Source organism: Ostrea edulis, chromosome 5 (genome assembly GCF_947568905.1).
Source record: "Ostrea edulis chromosome 5, xbOstEdul1.1, whole genome shotgun sequence".
NCBI lineage: Eukaryota > Metazoa > Mollusca > Bivalvia > Ostreida > Ostreidae > Ostrea > Ostrea edulis.
Genome location: NC_079168.1, coordinates 42110092 through 42133065, shown reverse-complemented (window position 1 = coordinate 42133065; position 22974 = coordinate 42110092). Strand labels below are relative to the sequence as shown.

Below are 22974 nucleotides of genomic sequence, written 5' to 3'. Positions count from 1 at the left end.
CAATTTCAATGAAATTTGTCACAAAGCATCCTTGGGTGAAGGAGATTCAAGTTTGTTCAAGTGAAGAAACAGGTCCTATTCAAAGAGGAGATAATCACAAAAATAGGGTGGGGTCATTTAAAAATCTTCATCTTCACTGGGCCAGCTAGAAAAGCTGAAATTTACATGAAAGCTTCCTGACATAGTGGAGATTCAATTTTCTTAAAATCATGACCCCTGGGGGAATATGTTGGGGCTACAATAGGGAATCAAAGTTTTATGCCAAAGGGAACCAAACTAAATGGCACAAAGCATCCTTAGATGAAGTTTGTTAATATGAAAGGCCGTACCCATCTACAAGGGCATATGATAATTAATGAATTTGTAGTCAAGTTTAATAATTAAATTTGATAATTAATGAAATTCTAGTCATTACCTTTGAAAAGTTTTTTTTCTGAATGAAGCTGCTTGTGTAATGATAGTTTTGCTCAAGCCATGTTATGTGAATTCATATGCATTTATGTCATGATCCTTTGGGTCTTGGTTGGGGCCACAATATGGGGTCAAATTTTTCATGGAAATAAAGATTGATAAAATTTCTTTTAAAAATCACAACTGCTGAACAACAGCAGGGCCACAGGTGAGCAGTGTGGCTCATGGGTTTCTTGTTTTTTAGTGATTTTAAGTGGAAATGTAAAATTAAACGAAGAATTGAAATGAAGGATCAGCCTTTGTCACCTTACCACAAAATATTAAGATGTAGAGCTTTGATTTTGCTTGATGAAAATTTTCAGACAATTGTCGGCTTCTTTTCTGTGGGCTCCCCCTTTTTTTAAACAATGCAATGTGCATGATTATATTTATATAATGACATGATTTCATCATGATTTTCTTTCCGGGTATCTGTTGTTTTAAACAGATTACTTCTCAAATTCTCAGATTTCATTGTATTAGAACTTGGACAGAAATGGTTGTACCCTCCCCCATTTCCCAAACCCTACAATTTGACGAAATGTACATTTCAAAAGTGTTCTCCACAAAATCTAAGAAACTAAATCTTCTTTTCATCATAGAAATTTTACAACCTGCTAAAACTCGGCATGATAAAAGATTTTGGCACCGTAAGCTAGTAAACTGTGTTTTTTAATGCTACAATTGTATTTTATATGAAGCTTAGGACTGCATCAATAGCACACCCCCAACTTCTGGTGTAAGGGGAATAACTGTGGCCAACTGAATTGATGAGAGCAATAATAGAATTGATGTGCACATCAAATCAATTATTGCTCTCATCAATTGAATTAATGCGCACATGAAATCAATGCATTGCTCTCATCAATTGAATTAATACACGCATCAAATCAATTATTGCTCTCATCAAATGAATGCATGCATGAATTCAATTGATGGTAGCAATAATTGATTTGATTTGCACATCAGGGGCTAGTTGCAATGGTCACACTGTAAACACATTAGTTGAATGGTTTCTATCAATTAACTTGAGGGGAATTTTTAAAGAGGGGTAAATAACTGGATGGTGTTGACTGACTATTACACACCATCTTGTTATTTATCCATTACATAGAATTCTGGTCAATGAGCAAAGAACATGTAACAGGAAGGGAGAAGTGCAAAAGACCAGACTGGGATTCAAACCCGAGTCCTCTGAACCTCCATTCAGGTGCTTTACCATCATCTGAAACCCACGGTTGGTTGCTCTCCGTTTACCTTCCGTGGGACACACCACGATATTTTCGCATAACTAATTTAAATGCATGACTCTACATGACCTATCAAGGACCAATGGGAATCGCCGTAAGTGTCAGCTGTAATGGCGGCGCCCATGAAAGTGTGTGTGTTTTGTTGTGCCACTATCAAAGATATATAGATGAAAACTCCAGATTTGGCACCCAAAATGGCTGATTATTTTGGCTGATATGTACTTCACTTTCACATATGCCCCCCCCCCCCCTTTTGGAAATCCCGGATCCGCCTCTGGTATGTTTATTATCATCACTGCTACATGGCATGTGAATAAAATCAGTCATGCATGATACAATTTAAATAATTAGATGCAAATTTGAGGTGAGACATTGTGTTTACACAATGTAAAGAGGGTCATAATTATTGGTTCAAATTGTGCAGACAACACAACTGGAACAAATTATGGCAGTTAATACTTAGTACTTAATACGCAAGTAAGTTTAACATACCTATATAAACCGATGAAATACCAAGTCCGTTAAAAAACACATTGCTCCCGTATGATGGATAAAAGTGGCGAGACAATGAGTGCTGAACATATAGACCTGTACATAGACTTGTACGCAGTAGTAAATGCTTGGTTACACAGGCTTTTTCCTCCCCTTTCTTTATAGACACAAATACACCCTTCGCTTTAATAATGCAGATAAAGAATCTCTCTGAAAATTTTGTAACTTGTCCAACTTAAACGTATTCAAAATCTTCGCTTCGAAATCAGGTTTTTCTATGCTCCCGAGGACTGGAAATAAGGGGCTTTTTCATCGGTTGAATATTGCAATAAGGAATGGTAAAGCAACCAATCACATATAGAAGCCGAGACGCACCTTTCAGCGAAAATAATGGCATTGTATCCCACGGTAGGTAAACGGAGAGCAACTGACCATGGGTTTCCGACGATGGTGCTTTACCAATTAAGCTATCTGGCCACTGGCGACTGAACCAATCTGACTGCCACATTCCTCCCTCCTTAAATGTCTCCACATCTTGAAGACATCAACCCAGAATCTGTCTCACCTGGCAGGCATTTTCACCTGTCAGTTCCAGGAGCTGGTCTACAGCACCAAATGTAACTGGAAGGTAGAAAGTGCAATAGACCAGACCAAGACTCGAACCTGGGACCCCCTGAATCTCCTGTCAGGTGCTCTACCAACTGAGGTAAATAATCTGTCAACCGATGATCAAACCTGTTTAACCACCACATTCCTCCTTCCTTAAATATCTTCACATCTTGACTACATCAACCCAGAATCTGTCTCATCTGGCAGGCATTTTCACCTGTCAGTTCCGGGAGTTGGTGAACAGTACCAAATGTAACAGGAAGGGAGAAAATGCAAAGGGCCTGGGACTCAACCTTCAGTCTGATACTTTACCAACTGAGCTATCAGGTCACCGGTGATTGAACCTATCTGACTGCCACAAACATATGGTAGCAACAAGTATGAATTTTGAATACAAATGAGGCTGGGCTGAATAGACCCAGCAAATGCATTTATGCTTGACTGCACAAACCAATCCCAGTTGGATATGGTCAATACGTCTGCTCTTAGCAGTCTCAGCAGATCTAGTGCAGACTCAAATTTTGATGGAGCAGACACTGAGCATATCCACCCAAATCTATATAACACAAGGTTCACTTTCTGTATCTGGTTTGGTGTTAGTTTGTGTCTGGCTGGAACAATATTTGTAGTAAATTGAGGAAGCTAAAAATTTCTGAGTAAAGTTTGCAGTTTTGATGTTTGTTAATTACCTCTTCATATTTTTGTGCTTTTATGTTTTAGTTCATCTGAGTTGTAGGTATCAAGGACCTTTTTCTGTCAAAATTAGTCATCTGTTGTCATTGGGCCAATCTCATCAAAAATTGGCACATTAATCTTGCTTGAATTAAGGGGAATCAAGTTTATTCAAATGAAGTGTTATGTCATCATCCAAGGGGAGATAAGTAGTGAAAGTACTTTGGAGGGGGGAGTTAATGAATCTCTCTTGGGTCAGATGACCAAGCTTCCTGAGATAACAAAGTTTGTTCCATCCATCACCCCAGGGTCAGGTAAAGGCCATAGAAAGGGTTTAAATTTTCACATAACAATGTACATTTTGAAAATATTTTGATCAAATATCAAAGTTTCCCTTCATGTATCTTCTGTCTGTCATAGTAAACTGTCTGTGAACTTTAACATTTCTGACTTCCCCAGAACCACTGAGCTAATTTCAGCCAAACTCGGCACAAAACAATGTAGGGTACATCTAAGGAGGTGGAAGTCTGTTCAAATGAAGCATAACATCCACTTCCAAGAGGACCTCATTATAGAAAGGGTACAGTCCTTGTCTTAAACATGTTCTTAAGAACTTTAAAGCAATCTCCCTGATATACATGTAGTGTACTGTTAAGTTTGTACAGACCATGGCCCCTGAGGCCAGAATGAGCTCACAATAGGGTTTGAAAGTTTTACATTAGAATATATAGGAAACTGTTTCTAAAGACTCAGTAGGGTACTATTTGATAAACGTCAAGATTCATCCCACAGTAGTGAATGTTTAAATTTGTTCACATCATCACTCCTGGGGCCAGGGTGGGGCTACAGTAGGGTTTTAAAAGTTCAACATAGTAATAACATGCATGTGTATGGGAATATTCTTTTAAACATCATCCAAAACCACAAGAACACTTAGCCAATTTTTCATGCAAAGCCCTATTCCTTTGTTTATGTAACACTTAGATTATATATCCCCAGCTTGCCCTACACTCACTTTCTATTATCTTTGTTTGGGAGATGCAATACATGCAATTATATCTTTTTTTTTCTAGGTGAGACTTGATGATGTTCTACAAAAATGGTGTCAATACAAAGGACTGCTAGAGAGAGATAAACAGTTTTTGAATGAAGAGTTTCCACAGTGGGTTAAAGACACAGACAAAAGTATTCCAGACAACCTACACGATGCTCAGGAGAAACTAGAAACTGTCAGGGTATGTTTACATTTTATAAGAGGATTTCTGAGTGTTTTCTTATTTGACTTCTTCTGCCAGTCAGTGCAGGGTTGCCTAAGCAGCAGCATCCCAATTGTTAAGCCATTCTTGGCACACTGATTTTGACTACGGATAACTTCGTTTACCTGATCAAGATATAGGGCTCACGGCGGTTGTGACTGGTCAACAGGGGATGCTTACTCCTCTTAGGCATCTGATCCCACCCCTGGTATATCCAGGGGGCCGTGTTTACTCAACTCTCTATTTTGTATTGTTTATAGGAGTTATGAGATTGATCACTTTTCGTTATCTTCGCCTTTCATCTTCACACTTTGGTAAAAATGCCCTTCCGTGAGGGAGAGTCTCATTGTGATATTAAACAATCTCAAGTTCCTACTGCTGAAATTTATACCAATGGTTCAAAAGATAATGTAAGGGTTGCTGCAGCAGTAATTAATGATGTACTCGATTTCCAGCATAAGCAATGATATTTACAGCTGAGACCAAGGTCATGCAACTTGCATTCAATTATTCAGATACAGATCTGATGCTTTATTGCCATTCAAGGACTTCGAGGGGCATACTTCAAATAGTAAAGCATGATAAATTATATGAAATTATCTCCAGATAATTTTTTTATTATTTTTTTTTTTTTACTCTCTTTCCTGTATACTAAACTTGCAAAATGTGAACTTAAATGAACCATATATCTTACTAGACATCCTGAATAAATATCACTACAATAGAACCCTCTAAATGCAATGTTGGTTTAATATGATTATTCAGTTTATATGCTGTTTTCAAAACACAAAACCATTCCAATAAATAAGAATTTACCACATTATTATGATGCCCAAGATTTAAAATAAGTAAAGTACCAATTAAGGCTGTAATCTAGACGTCAGCTTTATTCACGTGCATTGGTTTATTTTTAGTTATAGGAATTTCGAAATAACTTAAATGAGATGGTCAAAATTATTGACCAGACAGTGCTTGCACATTCAGCTGATTCTGACTGGATAATGCTTTAACTCACATACTCTCTTAATACTCAAGGAAATTAAATGAAAGTTAATTATTATACTGTTCTCTGCTAAAATGTATATTGAATGATTCAATAGAACTTAAACAAAATGGTACCACTTTGTAAATGTGAATGTTTGGGAAACATATGTAACGGTCCCTCAGTTACAATAGAATTATAGTTGTATTTAATTGTTAAAATTCTTTATTTTTACACATCTGTGTTTGTATCTATACTGAGAAATAAATACAGATTTACTTTGTGGGCCTTTTCAGCGGAGATACTGATGTATGTTGTGTGAACTTGATTTGTCATAAAAGTTGCATAACATTATGTTTTACGATAAGCTCAGATCATATAAACGATATCATGTGCTACTCCACATTGCTAATATAGTTTTCTTTCTTTCATTTTAGGGAGTATGGGAAAGACTGACATCTATGAAGCAGGAACATATCATGGCAGCCCATCAGTGTGAGGGTCTGAGTGGAAGTGTGGACAGTCAGGATGTGGCAGACCAACCAGCGGAGAACGCGGTGGCTCAGCTAGCTGAAGCTGTTGGAGAGCTGGTCCAGGATGCTATTGGAGAGGTATGATAGCACAGATTGTAAAAGATAGAGAGGTTGAAAGGTGTACATGTATCTTCCAGCAAAAGAGAGATATGATTATCATTTATATTGTAGACTGAAAGACGAATGAATGATATAAGAGACACAATTCATCAATGGGAGAGCATTGACCGCACCAGGAATGATTTGAGAAACTGGCTTCATAGTAAGCAGGAAGAACTACATGACTTAGAAAACAGGTCTACCAAACTTCATACTGAGGCAGCAGAGATTGAAATTGCAAACCTTCAGGTAAATATCTGTAATTACAGGGATAAGTAGATTCTGATTTCAATTTCTAATCTAATTACAATTGTATGTGTACGGTACTACCATCGGGGCGAGTGCATCCATTGTATACTTATATATGTAGATTTATCCATAACAGAATCAGACAATTCCTAAGTTATCCAGAAGTGTACAGACAGCTGCATACATGCCAACTTCTTAAAAATCCCCAGGGGGAATTTTGCGTTTGACGACTTTTTTCAAAACTAAAAAATTCGCAACATTTTGTCGTGAAAATAAATATCTGTCTTTTCAAATTAAATATCAATCTAATCATTGTACATATTAGCTGCAGAAGTGCAGCCGTGTACAATGTATCATATATTAACACAACATCAAGTGTGTTTGACCATTAACTTCAACAAAATTAAAAAAGAAAACACACACTTTGAAGGATATACATGTGTACATAATTATTTTATTAAAATCATCAACTATTCAGCAAAAAGTTAAAGATAAACATATTATTAAATAATACTTAAATCTTGCTGTCTGTGAACATGGCCTTTCAGAGTCTGGTAGAACAATCTGCATTGCAACCAGAAAAGGAGTGTTCTGCCCTGCCACAAAGTTTGCAAACAAAACCTATTTACACCCATGACATCTGAAATAATTGCCAGAAGAAAACAAAATCATCAAAATATGTTTTTTATTGTAAATTAAGACTAGTATTTGCTAATATCAAATTCAACAGGAAGATTTAACTGGCTAAAGTATAATTAGAATAATCTAACTGTGTCTCAGGACAGGCCCTCACCACTGGGTTAAACCGGGTCAGTAGGACATTATCACTTTAACACGATAGAACATTCTATCTTGCTAAAGAACAGACTTAGTTGTGAAATACTATGCTCCTGAGCGTGGCCAATTAAAAATGCAGCAAATCTCATCTTAAATTGACGTTTTAGTTCATGACATTTCTATCCAATGTAGTTTAGTGGTAAAGACCAAGGTTAATGTTGCAAACAGATAAACCAAAAATAATCTCCAATAACAGAGAAGGGGAGGGGGCATATAACAAGCAAGTATGCGTGATGACAGAGATACACATTTTTATGCAGGCTCTTCGGGAGGAAGTTACAGCAAAAGGACCAGAGATAGAAAAATTTGTCAACAATTATCGTGACTTAACACAACACAAACCATCCCTGGTGGATCCTGTTGTGCGTGCAGTGAGAGATGACTGGGATGAGCTGTTGGGCCAGATTGAGAACTTGCTTGAAGAGAGAGAGCAGGCCCTGCAGACTAGCAGAGAATTACAGGATGCCCAGAATACTATGGACAATGATCTTGAAGATTTTGTCAAAGAACTGGAGAAAATTGAAGCTGCTGAAACAAGCATGACAGAAAAAGTCAACCAACTAAAGGTTAGTCATTAATCTTTAGCTCACCTGAACTGAAAGCTCAAGTGAGCTTCTCTGATCACCTTTTATCCGACGTCCGGCTGTAAACATTTTACATTTTTGACTTCTCCAGAACCACATGGCCAATTTCAACCAAACTTAGCACATAGCATCCTTGGGTGAAGGGCTTTCAAGCTTATTCAAATGAAGGACCATGCCTTCAAAGGGGAGATAATCATGAAAATGCATATATAAGGTGGGGTCATTTAAAAATGTTCTCAAGACCACTGGGCTAGAAAAGTTGAAATTTACATGAAAGCTTCCTGACGTAGTGTAGATATCATGGCTCCAGGGGTAGGGTGGGGCCACAATAGAGGATCAAAGTTTTACATGCAAATATCTGGGGAAAATCTTTAAAAATCTTCTCAAGAACTTCTTGGCCAGGAAAGTTAAAATTTACATGAAACCTTTCTGACATAGTGCAGATTCAAATTTGTTAAAATCATGGCCCCTAGGGGTAGAGTGGGGCCACAATAGGAGATCAAAATTTTGTATGCTGATATTTATAGGAAAAATCTTTTTACATATCTCTTAAACTATATAAGCTATAGCTTTCATATTTTGTATATACATTCTTTACGGTAAGGCCTTTTATGTAATCCAATGGTGTGTGATCTTGTGACCTTGACCTGGAAGTTTAACCAACTTTTGATAAAAATCTCACCTCTTCTATATGTCCTGAACTATTTAAGGTAGATCTTTCATATCTTGTATATAAATTTCTTATGGGAAGTGCTTTCATTTCATATCATGTCTTTTGACCTTGTAACTTTGAACTCGGAGTTTGACCTACTTTTAAGAAAATGTTACCTATAAAATATTAGGAACTATTTTAGGCAGGGGTTTCATATTTTGTATATAGGTTCTTTATAGCAAGACCTTGTGACACAATGGTGTTTGATCTTTTGACTTTGGAGTTTGACTTGCTTTTTAAAAACCCTGATTTATTTAATATCTCCTGAACTTGGTAGGGCTTTCATATTTTGTATACAGATTCTCTATGGCAAGACCTGGTTATGTCGCCCCTTCCCAAAAGGGGGACATGTTGTTTTAATTAGTGGGAATTTTTCTTCTTAATTCTTCTTCTTCCGCTTTTCATACAAAATTTTTCCAGGCCATAACTTTTATGTCTGTAGGCCTTTGATGTTTGGTATGTTGGTGTACTATGATAAGACATTGTATCACTTACTATTTTTAAAGAACTTTGACCATGGCTTTTTATGTAAAGGTGAAATGATAGAATTTTTGGGGGATTTTTTTTTTTTCTGTACCATAACTTTTTTGTCTTTTGACATAGACCTTCGATATTTGGTATGTGGGTATACCATGATAAGACAGTGTGTCACATGTCATTTTTTATTACCTTTGACCTCGACCTTTGATGTAAAGGTCAAATTATAGAATTTTTTTTATTGTAATTAAGTGCCAGTTAAGGGATTTTTGTAAAAATTAAGTGTAATTACTGACAAATGATATAACTACAAAATTCTTAGTCATTTATTTTATATATGTGTCCCATATGTAATTTTTTTTACAGTCCTCAGCGTCTTAAGATGTCTTTAGCTTGTCAGCAATTCTTCATTATTACTTTTTATCAATATTTTTGACAACCAAAATAACACAATGAATATGCCAGAAATTACATGTGCAACCAACACATGCAATTAGTAACTTGTAATCCTTTCACACTGCGGACAAAAATATGTACATCAGGTGTCAATGAACAGAACATGTTAATTATATCAAATCTGTATCTCTAATGTAATTTTTCAGTTGAAATCTGTTTTCTATCGTACACAAGTGATTCAATCTTTTGAAAATTAATGTTTGTAAATCAACTTAACCAAAAGTATACACACAGAAATTATCAAGCACATAGCCAAGGAGAGAGAGAGGGGCTGTCCTATTTTTTCGACAATGTTATTATGCCCCCCTTTAAAGAGGAGGGGCATATTGCTTTGCACCTGTCAGTTGGTTGGTAGACCACATGTTGTCCGCTCAATATCCCACCACCCACCCCCCGATTTAGGATTTTGAGCTTTTGGGTTTTGTTACATGTATATTTGTTTAATTTTGCTTCTCAAGGGTTTTCAGACAATTGTGAAGTCAATTTCACCTTGCCTTTTCCTTTTTTGAAAACAATATTGCATATGCTATCATATGGTTACATCGTGCTTTTGTTTCCAGGTGTCTGTTATCTAATTTTTTTAATTTTTTTTTTTTTTACAAATTACACATGAAAGTTTTGGTATTAATAGTACCATTACTTGGACAGAATTAAGCATCAAATAATGAATATAGGTTTATACTTCCCCCTCCCAATCCTTTCAATTTAATGAAATGTATGTTCTGAAAAGTGTTCCTTGATACAACCTGTTAAAACTCAGTCCATGATAAAGATTTTGGTACTGTTAAAGCTTTGCAATACCCTATTTGTTACTGCTATTTTATCTGAAGCTTAGGACCCCATCAGTAAGTATGCCTCCTACTCCTGGTGTAAAGGGAGTAACTGCAAAAATAAAGGCCATTGTTGGATTAACAAGTTGCTGTACTGTGAAAAAGTTGTTTTTCACAATAAGCCAAACTATGATTAATATTTTGCCATATGCCAGACCTGAATTAATATTGCTAATTTCTTTCATAATAAAGATGGACATTTATTGACTGAAAACTGATTTCAGTGTAAACATTATTCAATGTTATGAGGATTCATATGGGGAAACAGTGAAATAAAATCATTACATTTGTATTGGGGTCAAAACCAGAGGATGACCCTTCAGTTTTACAGGTACCAGGTGCTTAATTTTAAGGTATGAAATGAAATCCACCTCATTTCGTGTAATTCTAAGTCAGTGAAGATAATTTTGTACATCGTTGAAACATTCCAAGTGTGTAGCATCAGCAAAGGCATAAAAAGTGGCTTAGAAATAAAAGACGGAATTCTCATTACTTTATCCGTCCTCACTTCTACTGGTTGTCAGTGATACACAGTGGTGAAGGGGACTCAAGTTTCATCAAATGAAGGGTCATGGGGGTACCCCTTCAAAGGGGAGATAAACATGAAAAAGCAAAAATAGGGTGAGATCATTTAAAAATCTTTTTAAGAACCATAAAGTCAGAAAAGTTGAAATTTGCATGAAAGCTTCCTGACATAGAGTAGATTAAAGTTTGTTCAAATCATAGTCCGTGGGGGTGGGATGGGGGCACAATAGGGAATCAAAGTATATATCAACCATCTTTAAAAATCTTCTCAAGAACCACTGGGCCAGAAAAGTTGAAATTTACATGAATTAGCTTTAGATTCAAGTTTGTTTAAATCATGGCCCACTGAAGTATTGTGAGGCCACAATAGGGGATTATTGTTTTGCTTACAGATATGTGGGGGGAAATATTTTAGAATCTTCTTTTCATAACCAACAGAACCATGATTGATCATATATCGTCGACTGACCAGTTTCGGAGACCTTAGTGATAAACCGAGATTTTCTCATTAATCACTTGGATTAAATAAATAAATTACACACCTACCTTTAAAGTAATTAAATTCCTTTACTTTCATCCAAAAATTCCAAATACATTGGTACGTTAATTGAGTATATTTTCGTAACAAAAAACATATCACTTTGTGGTCCTAAAACGGTGATATATTGTCACCTATTTCGGTGACCATTGTTAATATAGGTTTGCCAAAAGTTTGTAACTGTTAAAATGTATATAGAGGAGGAATGTGCAACTAAACATCAATGAATAAAATAACATAGTGTAGAATTCTAGACTTTTGGTATACTTTATATCAATTTGAAGGTTAGCTTAAAAAAGTAATAAGTAAATGGGCTTATTTTTGGGGTGCCGTGTTGATTTTTTGCATACGCTCCTTATAGTTGTTCATTTTCGTGAAAAATTGAAGACATACTCTATATATGTTTGCAAACACTACGGCGAAATTGATGATCAACCTACACCCGGAAACGACAACACACACATGTAAACAAAAGGTCATCGATTCTGGTCAGTCACCGAAATAGGGCAGTCGACAATAAATATGCAAGCATCCCTAGGTAGTGCAGTTTGTTCAAAATGTGGCCCCCTGAAATGAAATATCTTTGAAAATCTTCATCTCAACAACACCAGGTCCAAAATTAGTTGTAATGATATGAAAGTATCTTCATGGAGTTCAAATTCAAGTTTGTTCAATTAGGGGGCCCCGGGTGTAGGATAGGGTCACAACAGGAGATCAAAGTTTTACATGGGGAATACAGGATGTTAATTTTAGGAAATGCTTTTCAAGACTAGCAGGGCTACACTAAATCAAATCAAAATGCAAAAGTTCCCAAGTTGTGTGGATTAAAGTTTTATACTCAGCTATAGGAGGAGGCATATTGATGTGTCCAAAACTTTAACCTTGCTCATAACTTTTGAATGGTTGTGATAGGGCTCTCATATTTCATATGCACATTCCCTGTGACAGGACCTTTTCTTTGGTAACAAAATTTTTAACCTTTTGACCTTGACCTTGGAGTTTTACCTATTTTAAAGAAAGGTTAACATATTCATAATCTCCTGAACTATTTGAGGTAGGGCTTTCATGATTTGCATTCAGATTCCTCATAGTAAGGTCTTACATTCTATACATGAACTTTGACCTTGTGATCTTGACATTGGAGTGTTTGACCCAAATTTCAAAACTTTAACCTTACTCATCATTTTTGAATAGTGAGTGACAGGGATCTCATATTTTATGTATGCACTCCTTGTGAAAACTTTTTTATTGGTACTAACTCTTTTAACCTTGAGGCCTTGACCTTGGGGTTGACTTACTTTTAAGAAAACCTAGTCTATCATATATTTTCTTGAACTATATAAGGTAGGGCTTTCATATTTTGTATATAGATTCTTTATGGCAAGGCATTTTATCTATGTTGTTTGACATTGTGACCTTGGAGTTTGACCTACTTTTAAGAAAACTTAACCTATTCAATATCTCCTGAACTTTCGTATTTTATAGAATTGCTATGGCTAGGCCTTTTATTTCATACCATGATATATGACCTTTTGACCTTGACCTTCTCCAGAACAACAAACATCATGTTGAAAAAAGTTTGGTTATGTTGTGACCATTTGGGGCTAGGTTGGGGCCAAAATATGGGGTCAAACGTTTTCATGGAAATAAAGATTGAAAAAAAAAGACAACTTTGAAAAATTGCAACAGCTGAACAGCAGCAGGGCCAAGGTGACTCAGGTGAGTGATGTGGCCCATGGGCCTCTTGTTTATCTCGGTATGAGCAGTTTACATATGGTGTCTGAGACTTAGGTCTCAGGTGAGCATTTCTATGGCCTATCAGGTCCCTTGGTTGTTGGGTTTTCTCTGTTTTATCTTTTATCGATTTAACAAGGATAATTATTAAAAGAGTAATAAAGCAAGATGTTGATATCTTATAACTGTGATTGGCCAGACAATCCCTAGCAGTAATTGAATATGTATGTTTAAATTTGTACAGTGTTGATTGATTACTCTCTCTCTCTCTCTTTCTCTCTATCTTTCTATCTCTCTCATTTGAATTAATGATGTTTCATCATAAAAGGTTCAAGTTTGCCCACTTGCTTTGCATGCATATTAATAGTTAAACAAGGAAGACAACTTATGACAATTTTGTTGGTCGTAAAACTGTTCTTGGACACTGTCCTATCTTAAAACATGGAGATAAGTTTATGTTATGGTGAATCATATCATACTCTTTTTGTTTAAATGAATACATTTTAAAAATGTATGTCTTGCAGTATGGATATTTGGTCATAATACTGAAAGAGGCATTATATCATTGGTAATGTGCAATGTTGAAATACATCTGATTAAGCTTTATATTATTTTCATATAAAAAAGTCTTAACTCCTTCAGCACAAGGAATTGGTCTACTGCCATTTAAAAGACAAGTCCGAGCTTGTGAATTTAAATGGAGGGCCATTATTATCCCTCATGCTACCTTAAAGAAAGTTAATATGGAATCAAAGAAAGGATCAGTGCTTCACCTGATTGTTTTAATGTCACATTGTTGAATTTGTACACATACCTGTAATCTCTGAGATTGTACGCTTGGTTTAAACTAAGACTGGAAGTTTCTTCATGACATGCGACATTGTGTCAGATTCTGTAGTGTAAGCTATACTGGAGAAGTGGCAGTTAGAATTAGAGCAACAAAAATCTATAATTGTAAGTACTTTTTTGAATCATTTTGAATGCATTCATTTATTGTTGGAATGCTGTATTGTGATTTCCCTGTGTATAGCCATTCCCTGTGTATCTGCCTGTGTTAACATATCCCGGTGATTTATACACTGTTAGTCTTCTTATGTAAACTATTCTCTGTAGAGCATCATCATTTTAACAACAATTGATCACTAACTTTAATAGTGTACATCAGGTAGAAATATTTAAAGGATCACACAAATGATGTACTTTTAAACACTAAATTGGATTGGCGGGATAGGTAACTATAGCATGTTAAGGCATGTTGGAGAAGCTTATGCTAGAATCAATAAATTTACCCTTTCCTTATCTCTGCATGGCTGACTGTGTACCATTGGCTGGGTGATTGATTGATCAATATCTTTTGTAATATCATAATGGCTATAGTGTATCATGTTCAGTTTCATTCTTTCGATTTGTTTACCTCTAGATCTGTGTAGTATTGAACTAATCTATCCTTGTCATACATATTCAGCATTCTGTGAATACTTGGGTGCCTTTCATTTTGTCTTTGGATATTATTGCTCAAGATTTGGGATTGAAAAATGTAGATGTTCATGACAACTAAAATTTTATAAGGATCAGGTGTGAATTTGTATCCTTGAAAATTGATAATTATTCATTTCTGTAAGTATCTGATCAACTTAAACAGTACTCAACTGTTTATCTTCATGCAAAGCAAGTTAGCAACCTTGGAAGTCTTGTGTATGAAATATTGCATTGGTATGTGGTATGCTGCTTTGACTTGTTTGCTTGTGATTGAATAATTTTAATAACTTACTCAAACTAAAATAATGCAAGCAACTAATCTTGATTTAGTGCACTTATGATATAAAATTGTATAAATTCCAAACATAATATCAGTTTGCTTTTAGGAGTGCTAGTTTACAGTATCAATATATTTGTGTGCTGTGTTTAATAGAATTTACTGGTGGTGGTCTGTCTAATAAATTAATCATCTAAATTTGAAAAAAAAAAAGATACTGTTTTGTTGCATATCTAACTGCCATTCTCCATATATCTACACTACAGAGACGAAAGTGTCGATCAACACAGACACCAAGAGGTTCCACAAGACGAGGTACATTCTTTGGGTCAGATGATGATGGTGATGATGATGATGATGATGACAATGACGATGTCTTTCGATGGCCACTAACACCTAAACAGAGTTTATCACGATCCCAAAGTAAATCTTCTCTAAAACGGCAATTGCCCACTCCCAGATCTCGCAGAGGAAAGAGGCCTCATGAACAGTCACATGACAGTTTAAAAAAGGGATCAGCTGCAGCTTTAGACTCTGAGAGCGAAGAATCTGGATATGGTGAAACGTATTATACAATGCATGCTTCTAGCTTTGACAATGATGCATTTGATTCAGTGATCGAAACCACAATGCCAGGGACACCTATAGGACTTGAACAGAACAATTACTCAGATAATGATTCCACTACTAGTTACATTACCGGTGAATTTCCACCAGCTAATCCAGAAGATTTAAGAGATGCAACATCACAAACCCTCGGTCATGCCCGTACTCAGACTACACCTGGTATGTGGGGTGGGAGTCTGAGAGACATTAGTACTCAAATGCCGAGAGCCATGGAAACCCAAACGGAGGGATTCCCTAGATACATGACTCGATCCACACAGTCATTGCAATCAATTGGAGCACAGACTCGAAGATCACATGGCTCAAGAACAGATTTACTCAAGAGTATTTTAATGGAAGTAAAAACAATAAAGGACCAACGAGGTCTGAACAGTCCCAGTGTTAACTCTCAGTCTCAATATGGCTCTGATACCTCTCTGAAAAAGAGTATGCTTATGGATATTCTCACAGATGTCCGCACTGTGAAGGAACATGGAGCTCATGGTGAGACTGCCACACAGACTCAAGGTGAACAAAGCACTCAGACAGGAATGAGACTTTTTCCTGAAAATGATCCAGTGAGAAATGCCAGGCATGGAAGACTGAGAGATTTGATGGATGATGTCAAAGATCTAAAAACTGGAAACACAGATAGTAATACTGCCTCTCCTATTGGAGATTATCAATCTCAACCAACCTCAGCTATGGGAGAGCCAATGGAACGAAGGCCACTATCACAAACAACTGCTCCTAATCGAAATTCCCCCATTCGATTTGGTGCATCACGACCCCATTCAGATCAAAATGGTGACATTCAAAATGGATTCATGACAGACAACATGCACATGCCAACAATGAACATACCTGTACCACCTGCATACGGAAATTTATCATACCCAGGTCAACACATAACAATGAATGATATTAATAACATCAATGATCGCATCCAGCGATTAAATAATTTCCAGCTACCACCTCGTCGGACATTGCCTCAACCACCACCTCCTCCTCCTCCACCACAATTTATTGTGCCAGTATATGCTTCTCCTTCACAAAGAAGAGTCACCTTCAGGGAAATCCCCCGTTCCTATGAAGATGAAAATGATGGTTTTCTATCTGACGAGAGTGAATATGATGTTGGTATTGCACCTAGACGTGGCAGGCGGCGGCATGCTCAACCTCTTGATAGGTACGGAATTGAGGATGCCATAACTGAGGCATGTAGCGCAGCGAAGCAGTTGAGAAAGATGTCCCAAAAAATGAAAGATTCAGTCAGAGAGGACCTCTTTAGAAGATGAAAACTTAAACTTTGTGATTGTGATTCTTGAGTGTGTGTGGGTGTATGTATATATACATGTATACTTTGTATATTATATATAATTTTGCTGCAGACTGACAGTTGTGAAATTATTTATTTGTGCAGCAAAACATTTTAGGACGAAGTCTCAAAAAAATGAAACATTCTCTTAAAGATGAAGCTTTGTGATAAATTTTTACTGCCAGTGCATTTATTTATGATTGTTGCCACAGAATGTTGCAAATGTTTTGTTTTTGTATCATTGTATCTCTATTTTTGTTTTTTTTGAAAATTGATTTTGATTTTCAGAACTCAAATCAAAGTTTGAGCTGCTATAAACTTTTCTTCACCAGGTTTTGCACATTACATGCTAGCCTAGTTGCACTAATTGTTTTGTCCCTGTGACAAACATCCGTGACAATGAGGGTGCTGGTGATGAATAGTGAATTCTTTAGATATTTCTCACTTATTATTGAAAGTTTTTATACATTTTGATTTCTAGTTGATGAAGTGTGACCACATGCATTTTATTCAAGTAGTTCTGTGATATGCATTATCATAATTGTGATATTCTTTCTGCGATTTTATTTTTTTTTTTGTGTCAATGCCATTATTGATCTGTGATGTGTTTAAAGATCTGTATTATTTATGATATCGTACGCAAAAATTAGAATATCTGTGATAACTTTACATAATTATATATGCTATTAATATTAGTATGTTTATGTACTTTTTTCAAATACAAAAGAGTGAAAATGTAGGATATTTGTTATTGTCAATATGGAAAATTTAATCAGTTCCAGCGTGGTAAATAGTTTGCGTTCTTAAGACGATGGCATCCATTGTTTACAATATACACTCATGTGTAACTATGGTAACAAACCAAACAGGATAGAGGTAACCATGATCTTGTTTTGGGTCTCCACATGTATAACAGGAATACCAGTGCTAACAAATTGACAGCAATGTATTGACATTGAAAGCAAGTGCTACACCATGAAACACTCTCTTTGATCTGTGGGTTTTTTTTTTATTTATTTAAATCTAACTTCCAACCTCCACCCAACCCTCTAAATGGATCGTATGACCTTTCCTTAAATACTTGCTCACCTTTAATAAAAAAATTTTAACTTGCATGTTAAAATGCATGTTTTAAAAAAAGATTCTATGTGAAATCAATTTCATTCTTTAGGTGCAACAGTTTTTTCCTGCAAACATTGACAGGGCATAATCTAGTATTTCAAAATTGTTCACAATCCTCTCGTTGCTGTGGGAAATGCTTAATATATATATACATATAAGCTAGGCTGAACAACTATGTATAAAATGATGTTTTGAATATCACAAGATCTAAATACTTAAGCTCCAAGAATTTGAAAATGGATTTAGAATTCTGTACATGTCATGTTTTATCACATATACACTTTACTTAATCATGCATGATGATACTAATTCTGCATTGTGCGATACAGATGATGTCACAATTTAGCCAATATCAACGACCAGTCCAAAAACCCATACTGTGGAATCATTTTAATTCGTGGGGGTAAATGTTCGTGGGTAAGCAAAATTTTGCTGGTTCGTGGGGATGTAATTTCGTGGGTAAGTGATACAATGTCACTAGGAGAGATATAACTCTACTTGGTTTAAAAAATGTTCAAGGACACGCAAATTATTGTGTAAGAGTGACCCACGAAATCCACAAACATCAATCCCCCACGAACAATGATGATTCCCCAGCATCACATATCAGACGGCCTGCAAAAATGCATTTCAATCTGGAAATTACGTGTTTGCTTATCAAGGGCATTGCTTACAACAATGATAATATGCTGTTGACAGGCTCTGTACAGACAGTACAAGAAAATAGTGCAGCTGTAAGTCCACATTATGCACACACATGCATACACATACACAAACTGTAAATTAGTAAATTACTGATTAAACCTTTTTCATTCATTAGTGTATGTGAAAATACATATATGATTTAATCATGTATGTATAAGCACACAAAATTTTTAAATTGAATATTTGTTTGATGTAATCTACATATAAACACATGGAAACGTGTAACAAAACATTTTGACAACATGTAAATTTTAGGACAGGCAACAGAAATACCGGTGTTTTAAAAAGTATCATGCTGTGTCCTTCTATCTCATTGATAAATCACATCAAAATGATTTAGAGTAAATGTGTCATATTATGCATAAGTGCTCCTCTCAATCCTCAATGTGGCCTTCAACCTACAAGTTTCAATTCTTAAGCTACAAAACATTTTTTATAGTTAATTTCGGAGAAGTAACATGATTTTATTACCTGGTATTGGTTTTTTATTTAAAATGTCATTTACTTAGTTTCCGATATCAAGTGATGACTTGACAACGATGCTGAGTGGATGAAATATTTGTGCGACAATAAAAAAGTTGGTCCGGGTGTTCATCTGCACTAAGTACTCGGGACTACTTTTCTCTGGAATGCATCTTCCCCATTTTCATTTTAGTGCTATGAGTTACCGCTTGTCCTCTTCCTTCATATCTAATTAATCTTTTAACTATTGCACCTTTAAGTTCAGGCGTCCAATTAATTTAATTCTGCTCAGTAACTCTACCTGACCTCGACACACAGCCAGTTTGAATTTTGTGTTGTTGTTTTCATTGTTACGTACATATATTCCTACGTGCCATTTCAAAAACGTTAATTAAAACTTTTTGATGAAGATATTTGTTTCACTATTTAAAAACACAATTAAATGATAGGAAATTAATCTTTTAATTCTTTTCTTGATGGCGTTGTCATAGAACTGTGGACCTTAAGATTCAGACATGAATGGGACAGAAAACTTATTTCATCAATGCGCTACATGCTTTGTTGAAGTTTTCTGTCCAACTTTCCCTATGATACCGCCATCAGAAAAAGAATTACAAGATTCATTTCTTAAATGGTTTAAAATTTTCTACCTATAACATATTGTTTTGAAAACTAAATCATCTGTACCAGTAATAACAATCTGAATCTTGTTCACAGTCGTTCTGTATAAGTTCATAGAAAAGGATATTGTAGATCGACTGCATTTCCTTCTTTTATCAAAATTTCTAAATCTGAAGGTCATTTATGTCATCACATCTTACTTTCACCAGTGGTATACCAAATAAGAGAAACTGCATACTCACTCTATCAAGATAAACATCCCTCTTAAAATGAACCATGTACATTAGGTCTATCAGGACCAAATCAGGACCTTGCAATATGTAGTTCTTCAGGAATTTGCCAGAAATTTGTTTTTCTTAATTGTGTTTTGAACTGATTAAGGTCTTTGCAATGTGATTGATCAAGGTCATTTATCAAAGTAAAGGTCAAATTTTCTACAAATGAATATGGCCATGCTTTAGAGCATTGTAATTTACAAATACATAGAGGAAACAAGAACACACATGTAACTCCTTGCAGATTACAATCTAGAATCAGTCATGGTAGGGTGCTTGCTTCACAACCATGAGGTTTGATTATTGGTCCCTGTAGTGGTGTCAAACCTAAGACATTTGACATAAATAGTAACTATTTCTTTGCTAAGCATCTTGCATTAGAAGCTGAAGAGTTGTGGGTCTTTCAGATATGACCTTGAAAATGGAGGTACCATCCGACAGTGGGTGTTGGCTCAATAAATGGCCTTCACTGCTATGGCCTTGAGTGCATAGTTTGTAACACTTCATCAGCAGCTGGTGACATCACTGTATGAGTGGAAAATTCTTTAATGGGATGTAATATGATGCACAGATGAAAGAATCTGATTATGATTTTACAGTGCAGTTAAAGTGCTTATATATTGGTTTAATTTTGATTTCTTTAAACATTTTCATGAAAATTGCAAATTGTCAAACATAGTCACTTTAAAAATACCGTTAAAAAAAGTTTCCAAATATCAGCTCTGTGACAGAGAAATATTTAGTATAATGCTTTGAATGCTTTGATTATTGGAGACAAAGCGTAATGCATATCATAGACTAGTAATGAATGAAGAAGACAAAGTTTATTTTGGCCATCAATACAGTCTAGCCAGTAATGCACATTGATATGACCTTTATAAGAATAATTTTGAAGTTAAACTATTCAATAAAGGATTTAACTGTATTCATGATAACAGTTGAAACAGGGCAAGATTTAAATGTTTAAGGAAGGAAGACAAAGATTTCATTTCCAATACAGTTTCACATAATTTGTTGCTAATATGTACATGGCATCCAAAATAACACAATTCCAAATTTACGACCTAGAAAAGTGAAGAGATCCATTCATTGGTGCTGAAAATGAACTTTCAAATATTTGTGACTATTTGTCTCATATCAAATATTATAGTGAAATAGGTTTGTGTTGAATTCCTTGGAAATGAATTGGTACTCTTAAGTTCAGTAAAGGGAAATAACTTTGGGCAACTCCAAAATTACTTACATTGCTGAGAATGTTTGGACACAGAAAATTGCTGTCAAATTTTAGCAATGATTAGATGATTGAGATATAAATATCTGCAGTAGATGAATTAATGGATAAAATGCATATCAGAGGGTGAACTATGTAAACATAAATTATATATTTTTATATTAGAAACAAGCTATTTAGAGAACTATATTGAAATTATTTTATATGAAATAGAATCATTTTTGTTTGTTATAAAATATGTACAGCTGTATCTAATCTAGATGTATTTATAAATGTTTCTATGATGTATTATTTTTATTGAATAATGAATTTATTATTTTAATGGCTGGCAATATGTTAGAAATCCGTCCATTTTAAAAATATTTACAAAGAATGTTGATCTTTTTTATAGCACATAGATAATTTAATGTATTCCTTTTTCACTCCTCTTGAACATGTTCATATACTTTATGGTTTTGATTGAAAAATGTACATTATAGAAAGAAAATGTTTTAGTACAGCAAAATGGTAGGTTTTTTTTGTTTCAATAGTTTTGTAATAAAGTAAAATAAAAATAAAAAGTACCATTCATTTTTTTCTTTTTATATACCTTTTTCTATGTTGTATCCATATTTGACCTGAGCCCCCAAGATCAGCTGATACTAGGCTGCATTGGTTGAGGATTTATAACCTCAAGTGTTCCCATATCATCACATACTTCACAAGAAACAGTTGAAACAATACAAAAGTAAAGTAAAGTAAATTTTATTTAAAGTCGGCACTATATACATTCAACATGTCAAACACAAGCTCTGTAGAGCTTTTTAACCGACTATCACATTCAAGTATATCAAGGACAAAGACACATAGCATGCATGTACACATATACACAGACATATCACAGATTAACAAAAGAATACAAAATAAAAGAAAACTTTCATGCAAGAATATACAGATACGAAAGCATAAGACTACGAGGAAGAAATAAAATACTACAAGCAAGAGTATATGTATAAAAAGCATCATTAAATTTCAAACCAATTAGCTATGTTTGCTGTTTCAAGTAAAAGCTGTATAGTATAAGAGTTTTTGAGAATAATTTAAATATAATTAATATAAATGATGGTAGTAAATTAATCATGTAACGATTTAAAATTTCATTGCTGATGGAATTTACTAAAAAATAAATAATAAAAGTAAAAATAGAAAAGAAAGGTCTATTGAGCCATGCAGACACACACATAAACGCTGCATAGATAAAAAGAGCAGAAGCAACATATACAAGGGGTATATTGTAGCTCAATCAAGATTACTTATGAGTAAGATTTTAAATCTGATATTAAATGCTGTACAGATATGCTAATTTTCATCAATCATCATCATATCATAAGGGTATATTGTTTATTGTCCTGCTCAAGAAATTTTTGCTCATATGGAGACATCATCATTGCCGGGGAAGGGCTGCAAAATTTTGGCCTATGCTCGGTGCTGAGCAGGGAGTCCGATCTTTTATCGTGCCACACCTGCTGTGACATGGGGCCTCAGTTTCTGTGGTCTCAACTGAAGGACCACCCCATTTAGTTGACTCTTACGACAAGCAAGGGGGGTACTGAG

General features: G+C 35.2%; 1 protein-coding gene across 1 annotated transcript in view; it reads left to right on the top strand.

The window, feature by feature from the left end:
- The window catches only part of LOC125652300 (muscle-specific protein 300 kDa-like), a 133522-nt gene extending 111571 nt beyond the window's left edge, over positions 1–21951 (top strand). Inside the window, exons 80-84 of the mRNA XM_056166081.1 lie at positions 4547–4708; positions 6149–6322; positions 6416–6592; positions 7690–7995; positions 15308–21951. Of these exons, the coding sequence (XP_056022056.1) occupies positions 4547–4708; positions 6149–6322; positions 6416–6592; positions 7690–7995; positions 15308–16945 (2457 nt within the window). The 3' untranslated portion in view covers positions 16946–21951. The remainder of the gene's footprint in view (positions 1–4546; positions 4709–6148; positions 6323–6415; positions 6593–7689; positions 7996–15307) is intronic.
- The last annotated feature ends 1023 nt before the right edge of the window (positions 21952–22974 follow it).